At 31.0% G+C, this 21,129-nt stretch overlaps 3 protein-coding genes across 4 annotated transcripts in view; 1 reads left to right on the top strand and 2 right to left on the bottom strand.

Annotated features, from left to right (window-relative positions):
• trol (terribly reduced optic lobes) overlaps positions 1–5,921 on the bottom strand; it is a 141,359-nt gene extending 135,438 nt beyond the window's left edge. The window contains 1 exon segment of the mRNA XM_085480898.1: positions 5,271–5,921. Within this exon segment, the coding sequence (XP_085337024.1) occupies positions 5,271–5,348 (78 nt within the window). The 5' untranslated portion in view covers positions 5,349–5,921.
• A 7,866-nt stretch (positions 5,922–13,787) lies between these two features.
• On the bottom strand, positions 13,788–16,438 carry LOC114931022 (uncharacterized). 2 transcript variants are annotated; one of them, XM_085480872.1, is made up of 5 exons: positions 16,293–16,438; positions 15,580–15,677; positions 15,299–15,503; positions 14,666–15,145; positions 13,788–14,565 (listed from the first exon to the last, which is right to left on the bottom strand). In XM_085480872.1, exons 1-5 carry the CDS (start codon positions 16,366–16,368, stop codon positions 14,441–14,443), a joined length of 984 nt encoding a protein of 327 aa, XP_085336998.1. In that variant the 5' UTR covers positions 16,369–16,438; the 3' UTR covers positions 13,788–14,440. The 2 variants fall into 2 exon arrangements, with proteins under 2 accessions (XP_085336998.1, XP_085337001.1); XM_085480875.1 differs by lacking the exon at positions 16,293–16,438 and adding an exon at positions 15,926–16,079.
• Positions 16,439–18,011: 1,573 nt separating this feature from the next.
• LOC114931021 (putative rRNA-processing protein EBP2 homolog) lies at positions 18,012–19,661 on the top strand. Its single transcript, XM_029302930.2, has 4 exons — positions 18,012–18,124; positions 18,455–18,506; positions 18,586–18,672; positions 18,755–19,661. The coding sequence occupies exons 1-4, from the start codon at positions 18,096–18,098 to the stop codon at positions 19,538–19,540; spliced, it is 954 nt and encodes a 317-aa protein (XP_029158763.1). The 5' UTR covers positions 18,012–18,095; the 3' UTR covers positions 19,541–19,661.
• Positions 19,662–21,129: the final 1,468 nt, after the last annotated feature.

Genomic DNA, 21,129 nt, shown 5'->3' with positions numbered 1-21,129 from the left:
ACAGAAATATCGAAAACTTCGGTAAGTGTTCGCGTTTTTCAGATTAATAAATAATAATTAATTCGCAAGAGATTCTAAATATTTTTCACTTAAAAAAATATATATAGTTTGCGTTGTACAATGTTAAGAAAAAATATGTGAATTTCAATGGACTTTTATAGATAATATTTAATGTGAATCCTCTGGGACAGAGGAACATTGCGGTATAGAGCAACAGTGCTGTATCGAATACGCCGCCAGACCACAACACTATGTGCATTACCATATTTTTCATAAGATACAAATCTTTCAGATCCTTCGTCCGTGCGAATCCCTCGCAATTCAAGCAAGAATGGTCAGGAATAGCGAAGGTAGGAGTGAGAAAAAAGGGTGCAATAACAGAAGGACCGCGACTTTTTCTTCCGCGTACATCGTCATTTTTACAGAAAGATAATATTCCAGAAGAGGATTCGAAAAATCGTGGCAATCTATTCCTCTATACGAGAGGAATAACGAATACGAGAATCAAATCTTGCTGATTTTGCGATAAAATATTTTGATAAAAATAAATAAATATAATAAGCACTAAAAAAGCTTTAGCCGAGCTCTTCAAAAACGCTAATATACTAATTTTCATAATTACAAATTAATTCAAAGAAAGCGATATTTTGTTTTAATTTGTTAAAATAACTTTCACTGTTTTAAATTTATTCTTTAGCTATACGACTTCTACATTAACATTTATTGTCATCTCTATTGTCTTTTTATTATTTTATATATTATAAAACAGAAATGTTAATTAAAGCAGAAAATTAATTAAATTGTAATGAGCATTAATGTCTGTCCAATTTTATCCTTATTTGGATAGTACTTTAAAATGCACTGTCAGTGCATATAAATTATTTAAGATGATAAAAATATGTCGAAACATAAATATTCGAGGTTACGGCTAAGTAAGACTTAAGTGATGAATTAAATTGTAAGTATGGCCTCTGTTTTAACGATATTCAGAAGTTGTCAGACGAGTGTCGGGATTTAGCTTTCTCTCTGTACATATATGCACTGTATGTCGCAATGACACAGTTGGTTCCTTGATAGAGATTAAAATGCAGTAAAATTGCTTGTCGATAATTCATCGAATCAAAAATTTACAAACAATTACTTTCAGTATTATATTATAAGTATATAAAAATAATATTATCTAGCCTCTCTCTCTTTCTCTTTCACTATCTCTCTCTTTTCTTCTCTCTTGGATATATGTATATATAACTTTACAGAACCTAATCGACAAATTTGTGATAAGGTGAATTTATGCCAAGGGCGTCACTCTATGCGTACGTTGATAAATCGAGCACGATCAACCAACGCGAGTAATAATATCTTCAGACAACTAGTAGTATGAATGTGCGTATATATGTGTGTGTATATGTTAGAGTAAGATATTATTATCAAATATAAACTTAAAAAAAATATATATATTTATATCGAGTAATATTATATCGATGGATTCATATTTGATACTTATTATAAAATTTAAATGTACATGCAAAGTTATATATAATAGTAAATTATATTCTAGAAAACTGGGATAACGATACTTCAACTAAACTTTTTTGATTGTTGAAAAACCGTCTACCGAGAGATGCACTTGCATTCTATTCCATCATTGCACTCATTTTCGCGTCTTATAACGCTTTACGACTTACAACTTTTGTTGCCAAAATGTCGATTAGCAAAATGATTATCTATGTATGCAAATATCTGTAAGCATCGTGAAATAATAATTCGACTCCAGATCGAACGATTCAAAATTAATCAAGTTACCAACGAATCATGGCGAACGTGCCGTTCTGAGAATAACTATTTTAATTCAATATCCGTCGACTCGCGATTCATCGAGTCAGTGTCTCGTGGATCAGGACAATTATCCCTAAAAAATTTCTCTATCGTCATGAAAACGCACGAATTTAAATCCTCACGTCTTTGACGGATTTGTTCTCGAAATTAAAAAAGACACAGCTTACTCTCTAGATACGATTATATTATACAGGTATGGAGTTAATTTAGTTACTTTAAATTATAATTTCAGATTATTACGGCAGAATTGCTTTAGATTTGTTTTCTCCCAAAACAATATCGATGCTTGCGATATTCTGTCAAGAATAAATAAATTTATCCAAGTCAAATATATTAAAAAATATTTTTACTCACAATAACTTCACGTCATCGCTATTTACGAATGCAACGAGGATGCGACCCTGCGTGTTGGAGCAGCGCGATGTTGAAACTCAAATAAAGCCATTTAATATGCGAATAGCGCACATCGCGGAAGACACATGTGTCATTACAGGTTCCGAAGAGAGAGCATCACTTAAGATTCGCAATTTGCCAGAACGAGGTGTAAAAACATTTTTTGCATCACGGGTCATAATTTGCACATCTTGCTGTTTTGCCTTTCTATCGCTGATATCTCGATATTCGATACTCACGACAGAAGATAACACAATCATTGTCAAGTTATTGCGATAAATAGGTACGTATACTGTAACGCAAGTCTTTCGATATACTGAGGTCTCTCGATGCATTTACTGACAGAGATGTATTTGTTTCAATCGATTTGCACACGCGAGATTGAAATAGTTTCTGTCTATTATAATTCGATTATTTTTGTTGAAAATTTTATTTAGGTTCCAAAATAAATTCAGCGACGCGATAATACATTCGTATATTATACAATATATTATGCAAGATTGTATTTTGAAGCAAGATAGTTCCTTTATATTAGATTTAGATCATGATAAATACAGTACAACGCCGAGCAATATTTTGTCTGCATGATTTTTAAATAAAGCAATAAATGATTCTTTCTATATGTAAAATTAATTATATTGTGTTATATTTTTGATAAATTTTACTTTTTAAAAATAAATATTTTTAATTCACGAATTAAAATTAGAATCTCAAATTTTCTTAATTTCTGAAAAACATTTAATATTTATATTAATCTACTTTATATTATATATATATATATATTTATCTAGCAATTTAAAGCACTAATTAAAAATATATAATATGATCTATAATTATAAAAATATAATTATATATATAAAAATAATTATATTAAAAAGAGAAATTAAAAAAAAAATATTGAATATTTAAGATCTTTAAATAAATATTGAATATTAAATAATTTTAAAAATATATATAATTATACATATAAATAATACGAAAATTTTGATTGTAAATAATTTCTTAGCAATAATTGAAAATTGTCTTCGTTTGCGCGCTATTATATAGGCATAAAAATTTGCGTTGTAGAAGTTATTATAAAGAAACTGACCCGAAGGATCGTCACGTCAGTCCGTCAACGAAATGTCGCTTCGGCGGAAATTCGCCCCGCGGAATGATATTTCGCTAGATTGGCGGGTTCCAGAAGCGATCCGAGTTCGCGATGACACAAGTTCGACTTGTGTTGCTTATATTCGTATCTACGGAGTTCGAGGTGTGATCGGAATATAATCGATTCACGCGAATTATCCTAGAATGTTTCGTACCGGATTGTCGGACAAGTTCGGCGGTGTTTCGAATAACAATTCAATCCGTATTTTCCCAATCTTCCGAATCTTCGACGATTCACGAAGACACATCGATCCTCTTTCCCTGTACCTGTTGATCGTCGTTAAATCGAGAGACTTTTTTGTGTAACGGAATCGATGCGTCTTCTTCCATTTCAGAAAAATAAAACGGAGAAAGAATATAAACCCTCCCGAAAATTATACAATTTATTTCAGATGCTTTATAAAGGATGCTAATATAAAGGAACTATCTTGCTTCAAAATACAACCTCAAGGAGAAATAGTGTTCATCATTTAAAATTCTATTTTTTATACCCTAAAAAGAAATTTGTTAACTTGACTAAACCTTTCAATTAAACATTATTTTATTAATTAAACATATAAAAATATTTAAATTAAATATAACATAATAAATCTAGCAAAACGTATATTTGAATTATATATTCAATCAACAAAATAGTCATTTAATTAAAAGGTTTAATCAAGTATAACAATTTTTTTCAGTGTACGGTCAATTTGCAAAATAAACTTTACATTATTAAATAATATTTGTAAAATTGTCATAAAATATAGTGTTATTCCTATAACACATATGTACACATTGTATATTTTACTTTATTCTGTAACGTGCATTTTAATGATTGCAAAGTATCATTATCAAAAAATTCCAAAGCTAATATGAAGCTTGCAATTAACAGGATATTTGAATATGATAAATTTTAGGTGTTGAAGAAGTATAATAGCTATGTCAATACAGATGGTGACTTAATGAATTCACAATTGTGCTCGCATTAACATAAGCAAAACGTTTAAATAATTATTTGAATAATTAATTAATTTTTTTCGACTTTTTCTCTCATATCGGATTTTATTTTGACTCTTCAATCGTCAAAAGCACGAACGAAACAGAGCTCAGCTGGAGCACAGAGAGATGTTTGAATCGTCTGCGCAAACCTTCTATCAAATTACACACAAACGGAAGAATGTGACAAAGTGCGTCATGATATAGAATCCAAGGAAGAAAAGATATCTTCGGCATCTCTACAAAAAGGCGGGAGATCATTTGTAATACTCTAACATATGAATCGATCGTAACTATCTAGCGATAAGTATGCCTCCACGTGAGGTATGCGGCGATTCTTATCATCAGACGTAAGTGAGATACATAACAGGTATAATCGCGGTAATTGAACCGCATGAACTATCTAATCGCTGTCGCGCAGAATTTCGGAAATTCTCCGCGAGTTTCCAACTGATAAATTCTCGCGAACATTCCCAACAATGATAACAAATTTATAATTTAATATAATTTTTAATTTTTATCTCATCTAATTTTAATCGTTGAAATAATTTTCAAAGTCATTGTTATTCTTTATGTACTGGATTAAATGATATATTACTACGAACACTTATTTCGTAGCGTCATTGAAAAGTTTTGCAGTGATAAGTTATAATCTCAAAATTCTTTCCTAGGTCGCGCGTGATTAAATTGACACGAAATGTCAATTAATATCTCTTCAATCATCGTTCAGTAGTATTACACGTGCAGTTTTCAGTTCGAAAGAAGAACATTGCCGAACCGTCACTCCGAAGCTGTTTTCGGAGCACGGTCCGCTTCAAGGAGGAATTTCGCGAGTTACGAACCCCAGTTCAGGGACCAGACGATCGGTTACCATGATAATAAAATTGATGAACAATCGATTTGAAAAACCTCACCTCGGATGCTGCCACCAGGCCGTCCGCCGCGATCAGCAACAGGAACAACGCACTCTTTAGCAACACACGGTTCTTCATCTCGTCGCTGGTCGTCCGTCGTCGACCGGCAAGGAGTCACTTCTTCTCTCGACCTCTTCGTCCTCTTCCTGACTGACCTTTCTCTTCCTCTCTTTCTTTTTTTTTACCGTTCGTCCCTCTTGCTCTTTCTCTCGATCGACACTACGGGACACCTCAGCGACGATGCATGGCGAGAATGGAGCGATGAAAAAATGATTCCTCCGAGGACAGCTGCTCTCTTCGTCCTATGAATGACGCTCGTCGAGAGCTTCCTCGATGGTCCTCGGTGGTCCTTTCGCGAGCGCGTAGGTGGACGAAACGGACGGAAGCTGGGATGCCGGAAGGACCTACCAAGACCGGAAATCGCGGCACACAACTTGGACCTTTTCTCTCTCTCTCTCTCTCTCTCTTCGTTCTTTGCTCCCTTTTAATTGCTACTCGTCCCCGAGGAGACCGCGCGACCACGCCGTGGCCAACAACACCGTACCGGCGTTCGGTAGCGTCTGAGAGGCCGAGCGCACCGACAAGATAAAACTTTTTCAAAAGCCCCGTGGTTTTCCCTCTCCTCTTCGACGAATCCGGATCTTTCTCTCACACTACTTGCTCTCCTCGTCTCGCACTCGTGGCTCGACTTCCTCTTTCTCCACGTTGGATTCCCTCTTGCAGAGGAGAGTTCGTCTTTCCCCCTTCTTCCATTCACTCCCTCTCTCCATCTCTTTCTCCCTCTCCTTGTATTTTGCCGCCGCGATCTCGCAGCCTCTCCCACTACTCTCCGAATCGGCACATTCCCACCCTCCGTCAGATTCTTCTGATCCGCTGTCTCGCTCCATCGAACTTCACCCTCGTTGATTTTCTCTCTCTCTCTCTCTCCCTATCTTTCTCTCCGTTCCTCTCCTTTGCTTTCTCTCTCTCTCTCTTTTGATCCCCACCGCCGTAAGGGTGGACGCGTTTCTCCCTCGGACTAATATCCCCTGGGATTCTCTCCTCGTTCTCATCGTGGTCAAAGTCGCTCCCTGCTGCCGTATAGCCGCTGAACGGCAGGGAGATCGCTTAGACAGCCGGCCCGCGAGTGAAGATCACGATTGCACATTCGCACACCCGCACTCACTGCAAGCAAAAAATGCTTGCGATGTAGCAATGCATCGATATCATAAAAATATCGATTTTGTTTATTAATGAAATTATACTTTTTCGCGTGTCAATTACTCCATTTTTAGCCAAGCATACATTTGAATAATAGCAGAAATAAATCAATCAATTGAACTCTAATTAAGATAGCAAGAGAGAGACATTATTTATGTAAATCATCTCATAAATTTTTAATTAAATTAAAAAATGTCAATCAAATTTTTTTATTAAGATAACTAAAGATCATACACTAAGTAAATATAACTTTTGACATATATAATTGTTATCATTCAATTGGCTTTACATTTATGATATGCAGCTTTTGAAATATAATTAATTGCATTTTATATTTAAATCAATTATACATATAATATATAAATACATATACACATATATACAAACACATATTCCTAGATATATACATATACATTATATATATATATATATATATATATATATATATATATATTACCTTCAAAGATATTTAATATAAAGAATAGAATATTTATGATATTGGTAGAATCAATTTATTATTGATATCGAGTATTTTTGATATCAGATTTAATTTGCTCTTCCAGATATCTGAATTACCTTTAATTAATGTATCTAAATAATTGATTAATAATCGAAGATGTTATTTGAAACGTTATTATAATTGAATATTAAAAATTGGAATTCAACGAATTAGGTTTCTGGGACATGAGAAAATTACGAAATCTTACAATTGAATTAATGATTTGGAAGTGGATTTTAACTTAATCGATAAACTTTGTTATCAGTTAAAAGTTAACTTACAAAATTTGAATGTTACAAAAATTTAAATGTATGAAAATGATATGTGTGTTTGATTAAACTTTATGCAATATTTTCAAAGTTAGACAAAATATGTGTGTGTTGTCGTATATAATCTATATAAGACATTTAATTTTTATAAGTCATCTTAATAAATGATGCATTATTTAAAATTACTTTGTGACATGTATTGTACATTATGCGAATTTACATTACGCATAAACTGCAGCCAGTCGCGACAGTGCGTTTTAATCGCCGACCCACGCGTCTCGTCGCTGCTGAAAAAGAGCATTAAAAAATAATGTTTCCTCGCAGACTGCTTCGCAATGGTCCTTTCTCTTTCTCTCTCTTTCATCGTCTCAACAACGTTCAACAGATGCAAGGGAGATGATATTTTTTAAACGGGTCAAGCGTCACCACGCAGCCGCACTGTCATCGTTATTCGTGCTCTGGCTATATGCATTGCATTCGTTCTCTGATTGTGAGTTTTGCAAACTCTTCGACAAACGAGATACATCTGTTCGTAAAACATCATTTTCAATATAAATTTAGGCCAGATACGCGTAATGCCTCTGCCAGATCAACGATTACTGTGACGATTATTTTTTAAAAATGTATAGTTGACTTATAGTGAAACTTTACAGTGAGAAGATTTAAAACCATTAAAATTTACAATAATCATATCACTGAAAAAAAGATATTGATTTCAAATAAGTATTTATTTCAATATAGTGCCATTAACACTATTTGTTTGAAACTAAAATAATATTGATTTACCGTGAAAAAATACTTATTTGAACTTTTCAACTAAATGATGCTAATGGCACTATTGAAATAAATATTTATTTGAAATAAATAGCTTTTTTCAGTATATAAGAGACATTCTAAAATATACTTGCATGCATAATTAATGCATTATCATAGAAATTATCGAAGAAAAAAAAATTTTTTTTTTTAACATTGATTAAGAATATAGAGAAGATTTATACTTTACTAATTGTTATATTTTCTCGTTTCTAGAAATTTTCTATTTTCAATACGTATCAAAGATAATGCACTTAACTTTTTATGTAGCAAAATTGTGATCGATAAATGAACGTATATATTGTACAATAGCTAGCAATTATTACTGTTAAATTTGAGTATACCTCTAATGTTTTTAAAAATGCTACAAATTTCTAAAAATTGATAAAGTTATAAAATATTTACATATTATAAACAATTTAATGTTATGACACAATTGTTGTATTTTTAATTGTTATATTTTATACATAATTATATAAAATTAACTTATATTTCTCACATAAATTATTCTAATTTTGAGATATGCAGAGTAAAGTCCTGAACTTGTGGAATTATACTATTTTTTATTATAATTTTTCACCATAGATTTAATCAAATTATGCATGACAGATTTTATCCTTTATAATATATGCATCGTAATAATTTTTAGAATGTCAATTATTAATAATTATCACTTATAAAACGCCTCCTGTGTAATCGATGTTTACAACTATAAAAAATATAATATTGTTATATCGAAACTGAAGAAATATATGTGAGTCGCGATCAAATAACAAAAGTTTTCAAATTTTTGTTGATAAGAAAAAAGGATTAAGCTCCCCGATCGAGAGATTAAGATATATGGACAGCACATGGACAGAATCGTAAAAAAGATTCGCGAAAAGATGCGACACAAACACACACACACACAGCTACAATCATTGCAAGGGAGGAAAGGTTATAGGTAATACTAACAAATACTAAAATAAATCTTAGACGAAACAAGCTCGGTTGCTCGGATAATTTACGACAGCCGTATGGTCCACGCTCGCACGTGCCTCTCGCAAAGTATCGAAAACGATTACCTCTTCTTTCATATCACCGATTTGCTCTGGATAATACGGCAATCGAAATCGAACAGTTATTACAACGCTAAAATAACGATGGTAGTGATAACGAGCATGTACGTGACTTTTAAAAGAATATGTAATTTATCATTCGGTATATCAATTTTTCATACATAGATATATGTATAGTATCTGCTCGATAATATGCACATTGATAAGAATATGATCACACATCAAATGCATATGTTACCGAACAGCATGCACTTTCTATATATATATACAATAAAATTGGAATATTAATTCAATAAAATTTAACAACAATAAGATTAATTGAAAGAGAATTATAAAATCACACAAGAAATTGTTATACATATTTAAAAAATTAAGTTATCGAATTTGATTATATATATATATATATATATATATATATATATATATATATATGCATATGTGTGTGTATATATGTATGTGTGCACGCGTGCGCGTGTGTGTATCAGATCATTCGTGATGGTAACTGTGTGAAAAATTATTTGATTGAATAAAAAAATGAGTATTTTATCGTCGTTGCACATGTAGATATGATCGACCAAAAATACTGACATATCGATTATAATAGCGTTTTTCATTGCAAAAGACTTGAAATACAATGCAAATATGGCAATAATTGTGATAAGTAAACGCGCAAATTACTTGTTTTGCTATTAATTCGTTGCAATGATCTGCCGTTTGTTTTCTCCATGTTCCCTATATTCTTGATAGCTAAGTTTACTCGTGACACTGGTCAGACAATGCAAATAATGTCAAATATACGTATATTAATAGATAATGTATGCGACAAAACAATCGTGCGAAATTGTATCGTGAAGTATCACACTACTCTGAAATTGCCCGCGAAATTACCGTTGTACGTCGTGACGTAGTGTATACGTAGCAATGACGTATGTGCTGCTTGCCGCGCTTTATAAGGGCGCGAAATTTGTCTTTTGATGAGACAGTTTAAAAATAATAACATAATAAATATGTTCATTTTTCACGTAATAATAAATTTTAAAAACTTTATTTTTATACCCAGATAGCCACAGAAATTATTATGACATCATTTTGATGGCAAATGATGCATTTTGACATCAAAATGATATCATAATAATTACTGTGGCTATCTGGGTAACGTGTCAATATCTGCAAAATAATGATAGAGAATAGATCGTATAAAAAAGTTTATATATGTATATATATATATATATATATGTATGTATGTATATATTGAAACAAGCGGCTTACAAACGAGCACATCGATTGAAATCATCTAACTGCTCAAGTTGTATTATTGGTTCAAAGAATTTTATAGGGTCAAGTTGTTAATATTTCATCCGAATAAAAGCACGGGAATTAAAGATGCCAATCTCCAGGCGTCATATACGTTCATTTATTTTTATTGAACACAAAATTGTTAGCGAAATATTCATAACGCTTATTTGTTTGTGTTCAGACCTGTGAATTATAGAGAGAATTAATAATTAATAAATACGATCAATCTCGTTTTCAAAAACAACTTCCATAATTCTGTAGCCAACAGTTTTATAATCGGTTATATTTATTCCTGAAACAACTTATATATATGTATATTTAAAAATTTTGTAGCGCACAATAATAAATTGTTAAAAGATTAAATATATATATATATATATGTATATTTCATGTATTGTGAAAGTAGAATAAAATAAAATAATTATAAAAATCTCACTAGAGGTTTACAAAACTTCATGCGTTCAGTAACACAATTAATGTATAATAATAAAGATAAGAATTATATGTAATAATAAGGCCAATCAAAATACTTCTCATTGTTTATGTAAGTACAATTATCTGATCCTAGAACTACACACCACTTACAATTTTTAGCTACCTTCGATGTAATCGATGCTGTCCATCAAGATTTTTACTAACATTAAAATATTTTAATGTTGGAACTTAACAATTCGCATCTTTATACAATTTTTATCTGTAAAAGAATAAAAACATATGGAGTAGCAACATCAAATCCGTCACATTCTGTTTACAAATCTTTTCTCAAAAATATGTATGTACGAAAAAAGATAAATTATATCTAAAAATTTATATAACTTTAAAATTAAAAACTATAATTTAATCATGGAAAAATCACTTTTTTGCGCCAGAACATTAATTGCGTTATTATATTAGTACATTCATATGCCTCTCGTTGAATTATTTTTTATCAAAACTTGTGTTATGTAATATAAATATAAATGTCAATTAAATTAAAATATTTAAAACATTCAAGTAAAAATAAAAATTTATTATTATGTCTTTTTGACTTTATTGAAAATTAAGCACGACCGACTTTTTTAATATTGATATATATGAATACATATATATGGGATAAAGTCAAAAATATAATATACTAAATTTTTTGCTAAACAACCGCAATATTAATATTAATTTAAAAGTGACAAGCGTGAAATAAAGAAAAATATACTCAAAGAGAAATATAGTAATAATTATATTTAAAATAATAAATCATTTAGAAAAAGTTTTCTCGTAATCTCTTTTAAAAATGTTATTAGATTATTAATGTTAATCGGTCGTGCCTATTGCAAAGAAACATATGTTGCCTTTTTTATATGATAATCCAGGAGGTGAAACTGCTTGTCTCTTTCTGTCAAACTGCATTGCACGCTTATCAATCCATATTAATTATGAAAAAAATTAGTTTTGCATCAATTTGTTTTGGCAGTTCGCGAGTTCTCTGGTATTCTTTCTTACAATCAATACATGCTTTAGGCTGCAGCAAAGAATATAAAAGCTAAATAGTCTGCACAAGCTAATTAGTATTATATGTATATAATATAATCGCATACGAATAATCGCTTAAAATTACAAAAGTATGTGTATGCACAAAATCATTGCAAATTCATATTTCGCATAACAATCTGCAGTTAGAGTAGCTTCATTGTTAATCGAGACATACTTAAACATTTCCATCTTAAATGCGCAATTCCTTCTAATTTGCATCAGAACTAAATAATAAATCAATATGTATGTGTTTTTGTATATATATATGATCATGTAATGTAAAACTATTTTAATTCATGCAGTCCTATCCCTATCATAAAACAAAATCATAATAGGAAACTAAATCTCACTAAAGGTAAGTATATCACAAATATTGTGTCTGATGACCAGATTAATAATAGAGAAAAAAAAAGAATCATAAAGATGAGTGTGACTAGTGTATCATTACATTATCGTCATTACAAAAGTATTAAACTTATAAAATCTATCACGCGCAGTTCAATTAGTTTTTATAGGATTTGACTGCAAAAACTTTTTAAACTAACAATTCTATAATTACTACAATGTCAATTCATCGGCATATATGTATGAGAGTACCAAATTATATTTCAAATATATAACTATTCTACGGAATACTCTATTATATATAATACAAACACTTTTTTAACTGTTTGAAACTTATAGTTCCTTAAACTTTTGTTTGTAAATTTTTTTGACATAATACAAGTACATTTTTTTTTGACATGGTACAAGTACCATAAGCCCATATCTTTTTGTGCGTATAAACGCGATAATTTATGTATAAGATTAATATATATTTTACTATAACTAATATTTTAACGAATACAATGTCAAATTTTACACTCATATACGTAATGCGATTTTTATAAGCATAAATTTAACAAGAATATAAACAGATTATTTTATATGGATAAGTATTTATACTCTTTTTTTATATAAGGTGTATGTGTATATATATATATGTATGTGTATATATATATATATATATATATATATATATATATATATATATATAACAATTTTTTAAAATGTAGTGTAAAATATATCACATGAATGGCGTTAATAATAAATTGTTACTGATGCATTTATATAAAATAATAATATAGTATTAATGCGCAATATATAACTCAATAAACATTGTTATTGTAAAAATAAAAATTAGAACTATAAATAAATACTATATACAATTAAAATATAGTCCAAATGTAATAATATCTATTCGCCTTAAAATATCATAAGAATAAATGTAATAATACAATATAATTATTTATATCAGTAATGATCTTATCTGAAACAAAAATGTACATATTGTATTAATGATTAAATTTGTGCTTTCCACTTGTACAGTCTCTGTAAATGTAAATGGTATTTAAACATGTAAGAAATACTTAACATTTAATAAAATTTGTGAAACATCACCTTACAATAATACTTTAAATATTTCTTTAAAAGAATACTAGTAAGTAAAAATGTTAAATGCTCAAGAGCGTCTTCCTGTTTGATAATAAAATCAAAAAAACAATTTAACACATATTCAGTACATAATTCTACTGTAAAGTTTTGATATAGTAATAAGAGTATGTGAATAATGTATAAATTGCGTTGTACATTCTCATGTTTATAATGCGAATATTTTTAATATGTTATAGACTGTCAAAATTTTGCAATAAAAATTTACACAGAAAAATTTGCACTGTAAATTTACATACATATATATGAAGATTAATTATAATGATTAGAAAAAAACTTGTTTTTTCTAAGTTCTAACTTCTCAGTCCTTAGACACAATCTGCAAATTTATTCTCTGGAATGCAGCATCTATAAAACTTTTGGTTCGATTTTAATATATCTCAAGTTATTTTCATTAAATGACATTTGCTTTTATTATAATGCATCTGTTCAGTTGACAAGCACAATATTGATATAATTGGCATACAATTTTGTTATGCTAAACATAAGAATGGCAGATTAGGCTGAAAATCTCAATATAATACTTAAATACTTATAAAACCAAATTTAGAAATTATAGAAAAAAGAGAAAAAACTATATAGCTGGAAGAAATAATCTTAATAATTCTCTATCAATCAAATCACATTACTATAAATATGAATAACTCTTTATCATACAAAAGTTCGTAAAGATTTGTATTTCTCTTTTTTTTATAAATCACAAAACTGTATAGATAAGGGAAAAACACATTATAAAAATCTTAATACCTTGAAATTAATGAAGCGTATTAAAAGCGTTTTCTTTTTTCGTTGTTAATACAAGTATGCAACTAAAACAATATAGTAAAATGAATGAAATATATTCAACTCAATAATAGAAATACTTTATAAGCGGATAATTTATAAAAAGCTTAAATCTTATATTATACAATTGTGTTTAAAATACAAAATTTGTCAATAATTGTCAATGTTCAATGAAGAAACAAAGAAAATCAATAACCTAATTTCATCCAATTCATAGCCTTTCAATTCATAGCATAGTATAAATTAAAAGTAAATTTAAACTTTTTCTAAAACTTCAATTGCTTCACCATTGGCCATTCTATTACTAGTTTTATGTCGATGATTGTACATAGTCTGCAGAGGTACATGAAGTAACTCCACAATCTGTATAAAGTTAGGCTCTGTAACAAAAGTGTATCGATAAATCAGTGTCATGCAACACTTTCTATATATACAAATTTTTACATAACAAAAAATATATAAAATCAAATAAAATTTTACCATTTTCCGCTGTAATGTAGCCATGTCTAATTAAGAAGTCAAGAGCAACTGGTACAGATGTAGTTTTGAAATGGGGAGAAAGTATCCTCTCTAAGCATTCACTAACAGGGAGTAATTCGAAGGTTTCTACCTCTCCATCGCTGTTGTTTGGTACAAAATCAGGTGGCAACTCAAGATCATATACAAATTCCGTGTTGGGAAATAAACCCCTTTCACTTTCGAAAAAGAACGACACACAACCAACACCCTTCAGCTTTGCAATAAGATTATTTGGAATACCAGCTTCTTCTCCAGCCTCTTTCATCGCGGTTTCATTTATGCCATAACCAACACTCAATCCACCGCTCACCATGCTATCCCAATATGCTGGCCATGTTTGTTTATTAGGACTACGTTTTTGTAACCATATTGATAAGCCTTTAACAGGATCCATAACATAGCCATTTATATCGACTCCATATTTCCGAATTCCAAATAAACCTATTATTTTAAGATATATAAGATATAGATATAGATAAGATATAAAAAACATAATGTTGTATGACACACAAAAAATATAAATAATTATTCACAATTCTTCCAATTCATTTAATAAATAAAAAAGTAAAATATCTATCTTTTTCTCATACATACATGTAGCTGAGCGATCCATTTTAAATAGCGATGATGTATTAAACTGAGCACGCACTTCATGACATTCCTCCCTCCAACCTCGTAGTGTCACAAATTTTCCACCTGCTTTCCATTCTCTTAATACTTCATCGACACGTGCGCTTCTTTCAGTATAATCCCGAAATGCTGGATTTAATTGCACATATTCGGGATGTACTTGAAATACCTTTGAATCAATGTTGCGATAAATATAAATGCATAAATTTATATTGTTATAAAGAAAAAATCAAACACACACTCACTTGAGGGTAATTTAATATTTCTTTCATAACATCTGGTCGCACAAGACCAATTTGTTGTCCATCGACAAGAAATGCTCTGCATTCTCCTGCATGTAGACCTAAAGAATAAATGTATTTTCGCGATTGATTAAATTCCATATTAATTATGATTCTGGCACATACATAAAATATATATCACTAAAATCTATTATTGTTACATGAAAAGCATTGAATGTTATTTTTTGCATAGTTTTTAAAGAACAATATATCTCACATGATAAATTTATATATATTATGTATTTTAGAAAGTTTTAGGTGTAAATTTACTCAAATAATCGTATTTTCTTTGGAAAATGCTACAAATTACAAAATTTTTTGATGTATAACGCTGTTTCCATTCTTAAAACAAGTATTAGTTATATCTGCCATTACAAAAAAAAAGTCAAGAGCGATTTTAGGAAGACTTATTTTTCCAAGAGAAACTGATAACCCTGGTCGATGATCCGAAACACAACAAAGACGCGCACAATAATCGCGCAACATGATAAATATTTGCATGTTTTTTTCACTATTTTGTTCCGAAACGCGAATGACAAATACACACAACACTCGAAATCAATATTCTTGTTGCCCCGCAGGAACGGCAGCCGCGCGTTCCTATTGATTATGCGACCGAGACGCGTCGATTGAGATAATACGGCACATTGAAGGAGCGACTCGTCGTTTTCGCTTACCTGACAGATAGAAGCAGTTAAATTTGTTCGCGAGTTTCATTAAACGTGACATCGACTTTTTATCGTTGTCCGCCATGATGTTACGTCGTTGTCATCCGGCCAGCTGCAACACGCGAGACTCTCTGTCTGGCATCGAATGTGACGTATACGAGATGGGAAACTCGTATGAGAATATAGCGCATGCGCAAGTCGGAGCGTCGCGTCCAGGGTTGAATAGGTATAAAGATGCCTTTTCACGAACCGATTGTTTGAGCGACAAAATGATCATGTAATAATTTTTGTCGCTAAACTAAACAGCGATAATTTTTGTACATATGAAAAGGATAAAGGTATCTTTTCGCGAGCCGCTGAAACAGATTGTTTGAGCGACAAAATGATCATGTAACAACTTTTGTCGCTGAATTAAACAGCGATCATTTTTGTACATGAAAAGGATAAGCAGCACGACAGAATTGAAAGTTAAACGTTTAAGCAGTAAATGCTTTGTGATTGAACTGATTCAAACTACAAAATTGTTGATGCTGGATTACGAGCGACAAATCTGTCGCTTATTCAATCACTTGTTTTAGCGGGACGTGAAATCGCACCTATTAACAGCGCGATAGAATTGATAAAGTTGAACGTTTCAGCAGTAAATGCGCTTTGTAGTTGAATTGATTCAAACTACAAAATTGTTGATGCTGGATTACGAGCGACAAATCTGTCGCTTATTTAATTACTTGTTTTAGCAGCACGTGAAATTGCGCCTTGATATAGTTACATGATTTTGACACTATTAAAATTGCATTAAAAAAAAAAACAATAAATTATAAATCATGGTGAGCGATCGCAATATTGTTATTGGGATAAAGGAAATTTTAAAAAAATTAAAAAAGCTCAGATAGACAATCCTTGTAAATTTATCACTAACGCCAATTAATCACTTATTTCGAGTACTTAAAATACTGATGTACTCGAAATAAGTGATTATATAATACCCAGCAAACACCAATATATAATTGTTACATTGCTATAATAAAACGGAATATAACAGGTAATATAACGTGTACGTTACATGTAACATCTATGTTAGTTGTAATTTCTCACTCATAGATGTAACATTTTAATATAACATATATTACATTGTAGTTATATTGTAATTATATACCAAATAGCACATTGATGTATTGATAAGTCAGTGCTATCTTGGGATATAATGACAATATAACTACAATGTAATATATGTAATATTAAAAATGTTATATCTATGAGTGGGAAATTACAACTAACATATACGTTACATGTAACATGCTTAAGTATATAACATTTATATATTGTATTTGCTGGGTAAGTACTCGAAATAAGAGATAAATTGGCGTTACGAGTAATAAATTTCTATAAGAGAAGTATGTTAAATATAGTATGCAAATTATATGTATACTTTGTAATGCAATTAGAACAGCACAAAATTACGAATTATTTTAATTAATTGTGCATTATAATGTCATATTGTTAAGATATATATATATATATTTGTATATTTTATAAAATAGCAATAATATGTTTCACTATATACTATAAACGCACAACTGCCGAGTCTACACTAAGTGTAGTAAACTCTAAAGGCTCGTTTTCATTGTCAATCGGCCTTACCCAACCCTGGTCGCGTCTGATTGGCTCGTTTTCAAACTCACTATGCGCCGACCAATCAGGAACCGTTAGTGATTTTTCGTTTCTAGGTGTCATGGTTTCTAGGTCAATCTAGGTTATGGCGTTGTTTGTTAGTCCGGGAAGTCGCAAGAGTAACAAGTGAGATAATAAATCATGGATATTTCGTCGCCAACTCGGAAGCGGTAATTATTTAATTATTCGTACTTAATTCTCGATTTTTAGCATTTTTTAATACTTGTGTTATTCGCGAAAGGATAATATGCGTTTATTTAACAACACGTGGAGCAAAGAGGAGAGAACTCGGGTGTGTTTCACAGACACGTGGGTTTTTTTCGCAAAAATATTTATCAATTAATTAAATTCTAAAATCAATAACAGCTTTTTAGACAAAGATTTGAAAATATAGTTGAAGAAATATTTCAATATTTTTTCGTAACGCTCGCACAATATTAAATTTGAGAATTTGATTGCTATTTTTATATGATTAACTTTTCTTTTCTTTTTTTTTACAGAAAGCACAGTTCAGATACTTCTGAATCGGAATACAATTCTTCGGATGAAGAGGTAAATATAATTTTCTTTTATGTGTAAAATTGCTGTGTGCGTATTCTAACCTTTAATTTTTTATGCACGTGCTGCTCAGCTGCAAGAAGCCTTCACGAAAGGATTATTGAAACCAGGTCTCAATGCTGTGATTGAAACGAATAAGAAGCAGTTCAAAAATTGTGTCGTAAGTTGTTATTTTGTTGTCGAGAAATGTAATATTTTGAAACGATTTTCTAACTTAACTAATTTTTATAAATAAATTTCAGAGTCTCATGAAACAAAAGTTGAGTGACATAAAGCTAAACTTGCCATGGGTTGAAAGGCTAGATATGGTAAACGCCCTGGCACCACTTGCACCAGAATTGGCTCTTGAAATGCAGGAGCAAGAAGTGAGACGAGCCAAACAGTTGCAAGGAAACAAGAAGTTACCTCAATATGAATCGTCTCAAGATCCTGTTTTAAATGATTTTCGTAGAGAAACCATGTTTCATCGTCAAGCTCAGGGTGCTGTTATGGATGGCATTGCTAGATTAAAGAAGCTTGGCATACCAACATTTAGACCAAATGATTACTTTGCTGAGATGGCTAAATCTGATGATCATATGCAGAAAGTACGAGAAAATTTAATGAAAAAACAGGTGATAGCACAAAGATCGGAAAAAGTGAGACAATTGAGGCAACAAAAGAAAGTGGCCAAACAAATGCAAGTAGAGGCAACTTTGAAAAAACATGCAGAAAAAAAGAAAATGCTGGAAGAGGTTAAAAAGTATCGTAAAGGTGTAAGGCAGGATCTTGATTTCTTAGAAGATAAAAAGAAACCACAAAATAAACAGCTACATCGTAAAATGAATCCAAAGGCACAAATGAAAGCAAAATCGAAGGCTGATAAATATGGTTATGGAGGTAAGAAGCGTCGTAGCAAATGGAACACGAGAAGCAGCTCGGCCGATGTTTCTGAATACAAACGGCCACAGAAAGGAAAATTACAGAAAGGAAAACCAAGATTAGGTAAAAATCGTAGGAAACAAGTAAAAGCAAAGAGGAAAACATAAGAAACTTGAGTAATAATGGTAAGCTTGATTTTTATTTTGTATGATTCTGTATACTCGAGTAACTGTGCGACTGAACTTTATCAATAAATTGTATACACTATCGTATAATTAATATAAATTATATGATAATGTACTTATTTTCCTGTCTGTTCCAGACATTATCCAAATTCCAATTAAATTTCAAAAAACTATGACAACGCACTTTAATTTTTAATGATTTAGATATAAATTTTGTTGTGTAAAAATGTTATATCTTGCTAGAATTCAGATTCATAAAATGCATCATGCAAACTTGCAGCATTTACTTTAATTCTGGTCTTATAATAGCATGATAATTAATAAGAGAAATTAAATATTTTTATTTTGTAATAATAATCGATAACATGCATTTACATTTATATTGCACATGAGATTCTATATCAACAGTTTTAAAATTAGAATTGAAATTTCAGCGATTGCATATTACCATATATTACGGGTTCCAACTAAAAATCGCACAAAAATTTCATTTTTTCCCCTTCGTTCTCTTCTATATCAGCCAGGGGGAAAAGAGCGGCTTGACGCGAAATTCACGCTGCAGAATTCGATCACCTAACACATGTTCCGCATTAAGCAATCCGTTGTATGTACACAGGGTGCTACACGCGTAGGATGTCGATTACATCGTCTATTACACCCTTCCCGAATCGAGCACACGGATACATACATACGTACGCGAATGCGCAGCTCTTGCGATATCCCTCTCTCATTCCCCGGCGGTTGATCCATCGATGGATATATCCCGACATCGATAACGATCTGGTGAACCTGTCGTCGTTCTTCTCGCAGGCTGGGTCTATCGTTTGGACGTGCCTTGGCAAACATGGATTGAAAATTCGAGGGGCGCATCGTACGTGCACGTGCGGCAAACGTATATACAAGGTGAACTAGGAAGATGCTCCAAAAATTCCGAGTTTATTGTACGAATAATTAAAATGATATTTAATTATATAAAAAGAGACACTTGTAATTTAAATGCAAAGAAAATTATATAGTCTTTTTAAATTTAAATTCCATTTTTTTCTGTAAAGTAGAATAGAATGTTAACTTGCAATTATTTTGTAAAATGCGATGTATTTATGTTGCTTTATAATTTTATAACTACTGTTGTAATTATTAATCTGACAATGAAACGCATAAATTATTGAAAGAGCTATATATGTCTCGAACGATAATAGTCGAATTTGGATGCATCCGTCTTGATTCACCTAGTATGGAACGCGAGTTTGTCGATGTTTCGAATTGTCGAAGTACGAGGTGGTTCGTAGAATACTGGATAATACGCGTGATTGGGCTTTGAATGTATACAACTTGTTATTTGACGAACGGAAATACCGCCGTTACGAGTTGCGTACATAAGGACTCTCCGCCTCTCCCCACGGCTGTATGCATACATTCTATACATATAAACACGTATATCGTATTACACAAAGTGTGCATACATTAAGAGACACGATATTCAACTTCTCAAATATATATAAATATAAAAAAATTATCTTAAAAAATTAATAGCTATTGTCAAAGCATTGATTTTTTATGGAAAAGCGCAT

The sequence above is a fragment of the Nylanderia fulva genome, unplaced genomic scaffold, assembly GCF_048542155.1.
Source record: "Nylanderia fulva isolate GAGA-0341 unplaced genomic scaffold, ASM4854215v1 Scaffold1, whole genome shotgun sequence".
Lineage (NCBI taxonomy): Eukaryota > Metazoa > Arthropoda > Insecta > Hymenoptera > Formicidae > Nylanderia > Nylanderia fulva.
Note: the sequence above shows the minus strand (reverse complement) of the source record. Positions and strands in the feature narration are given on the sequence as shown.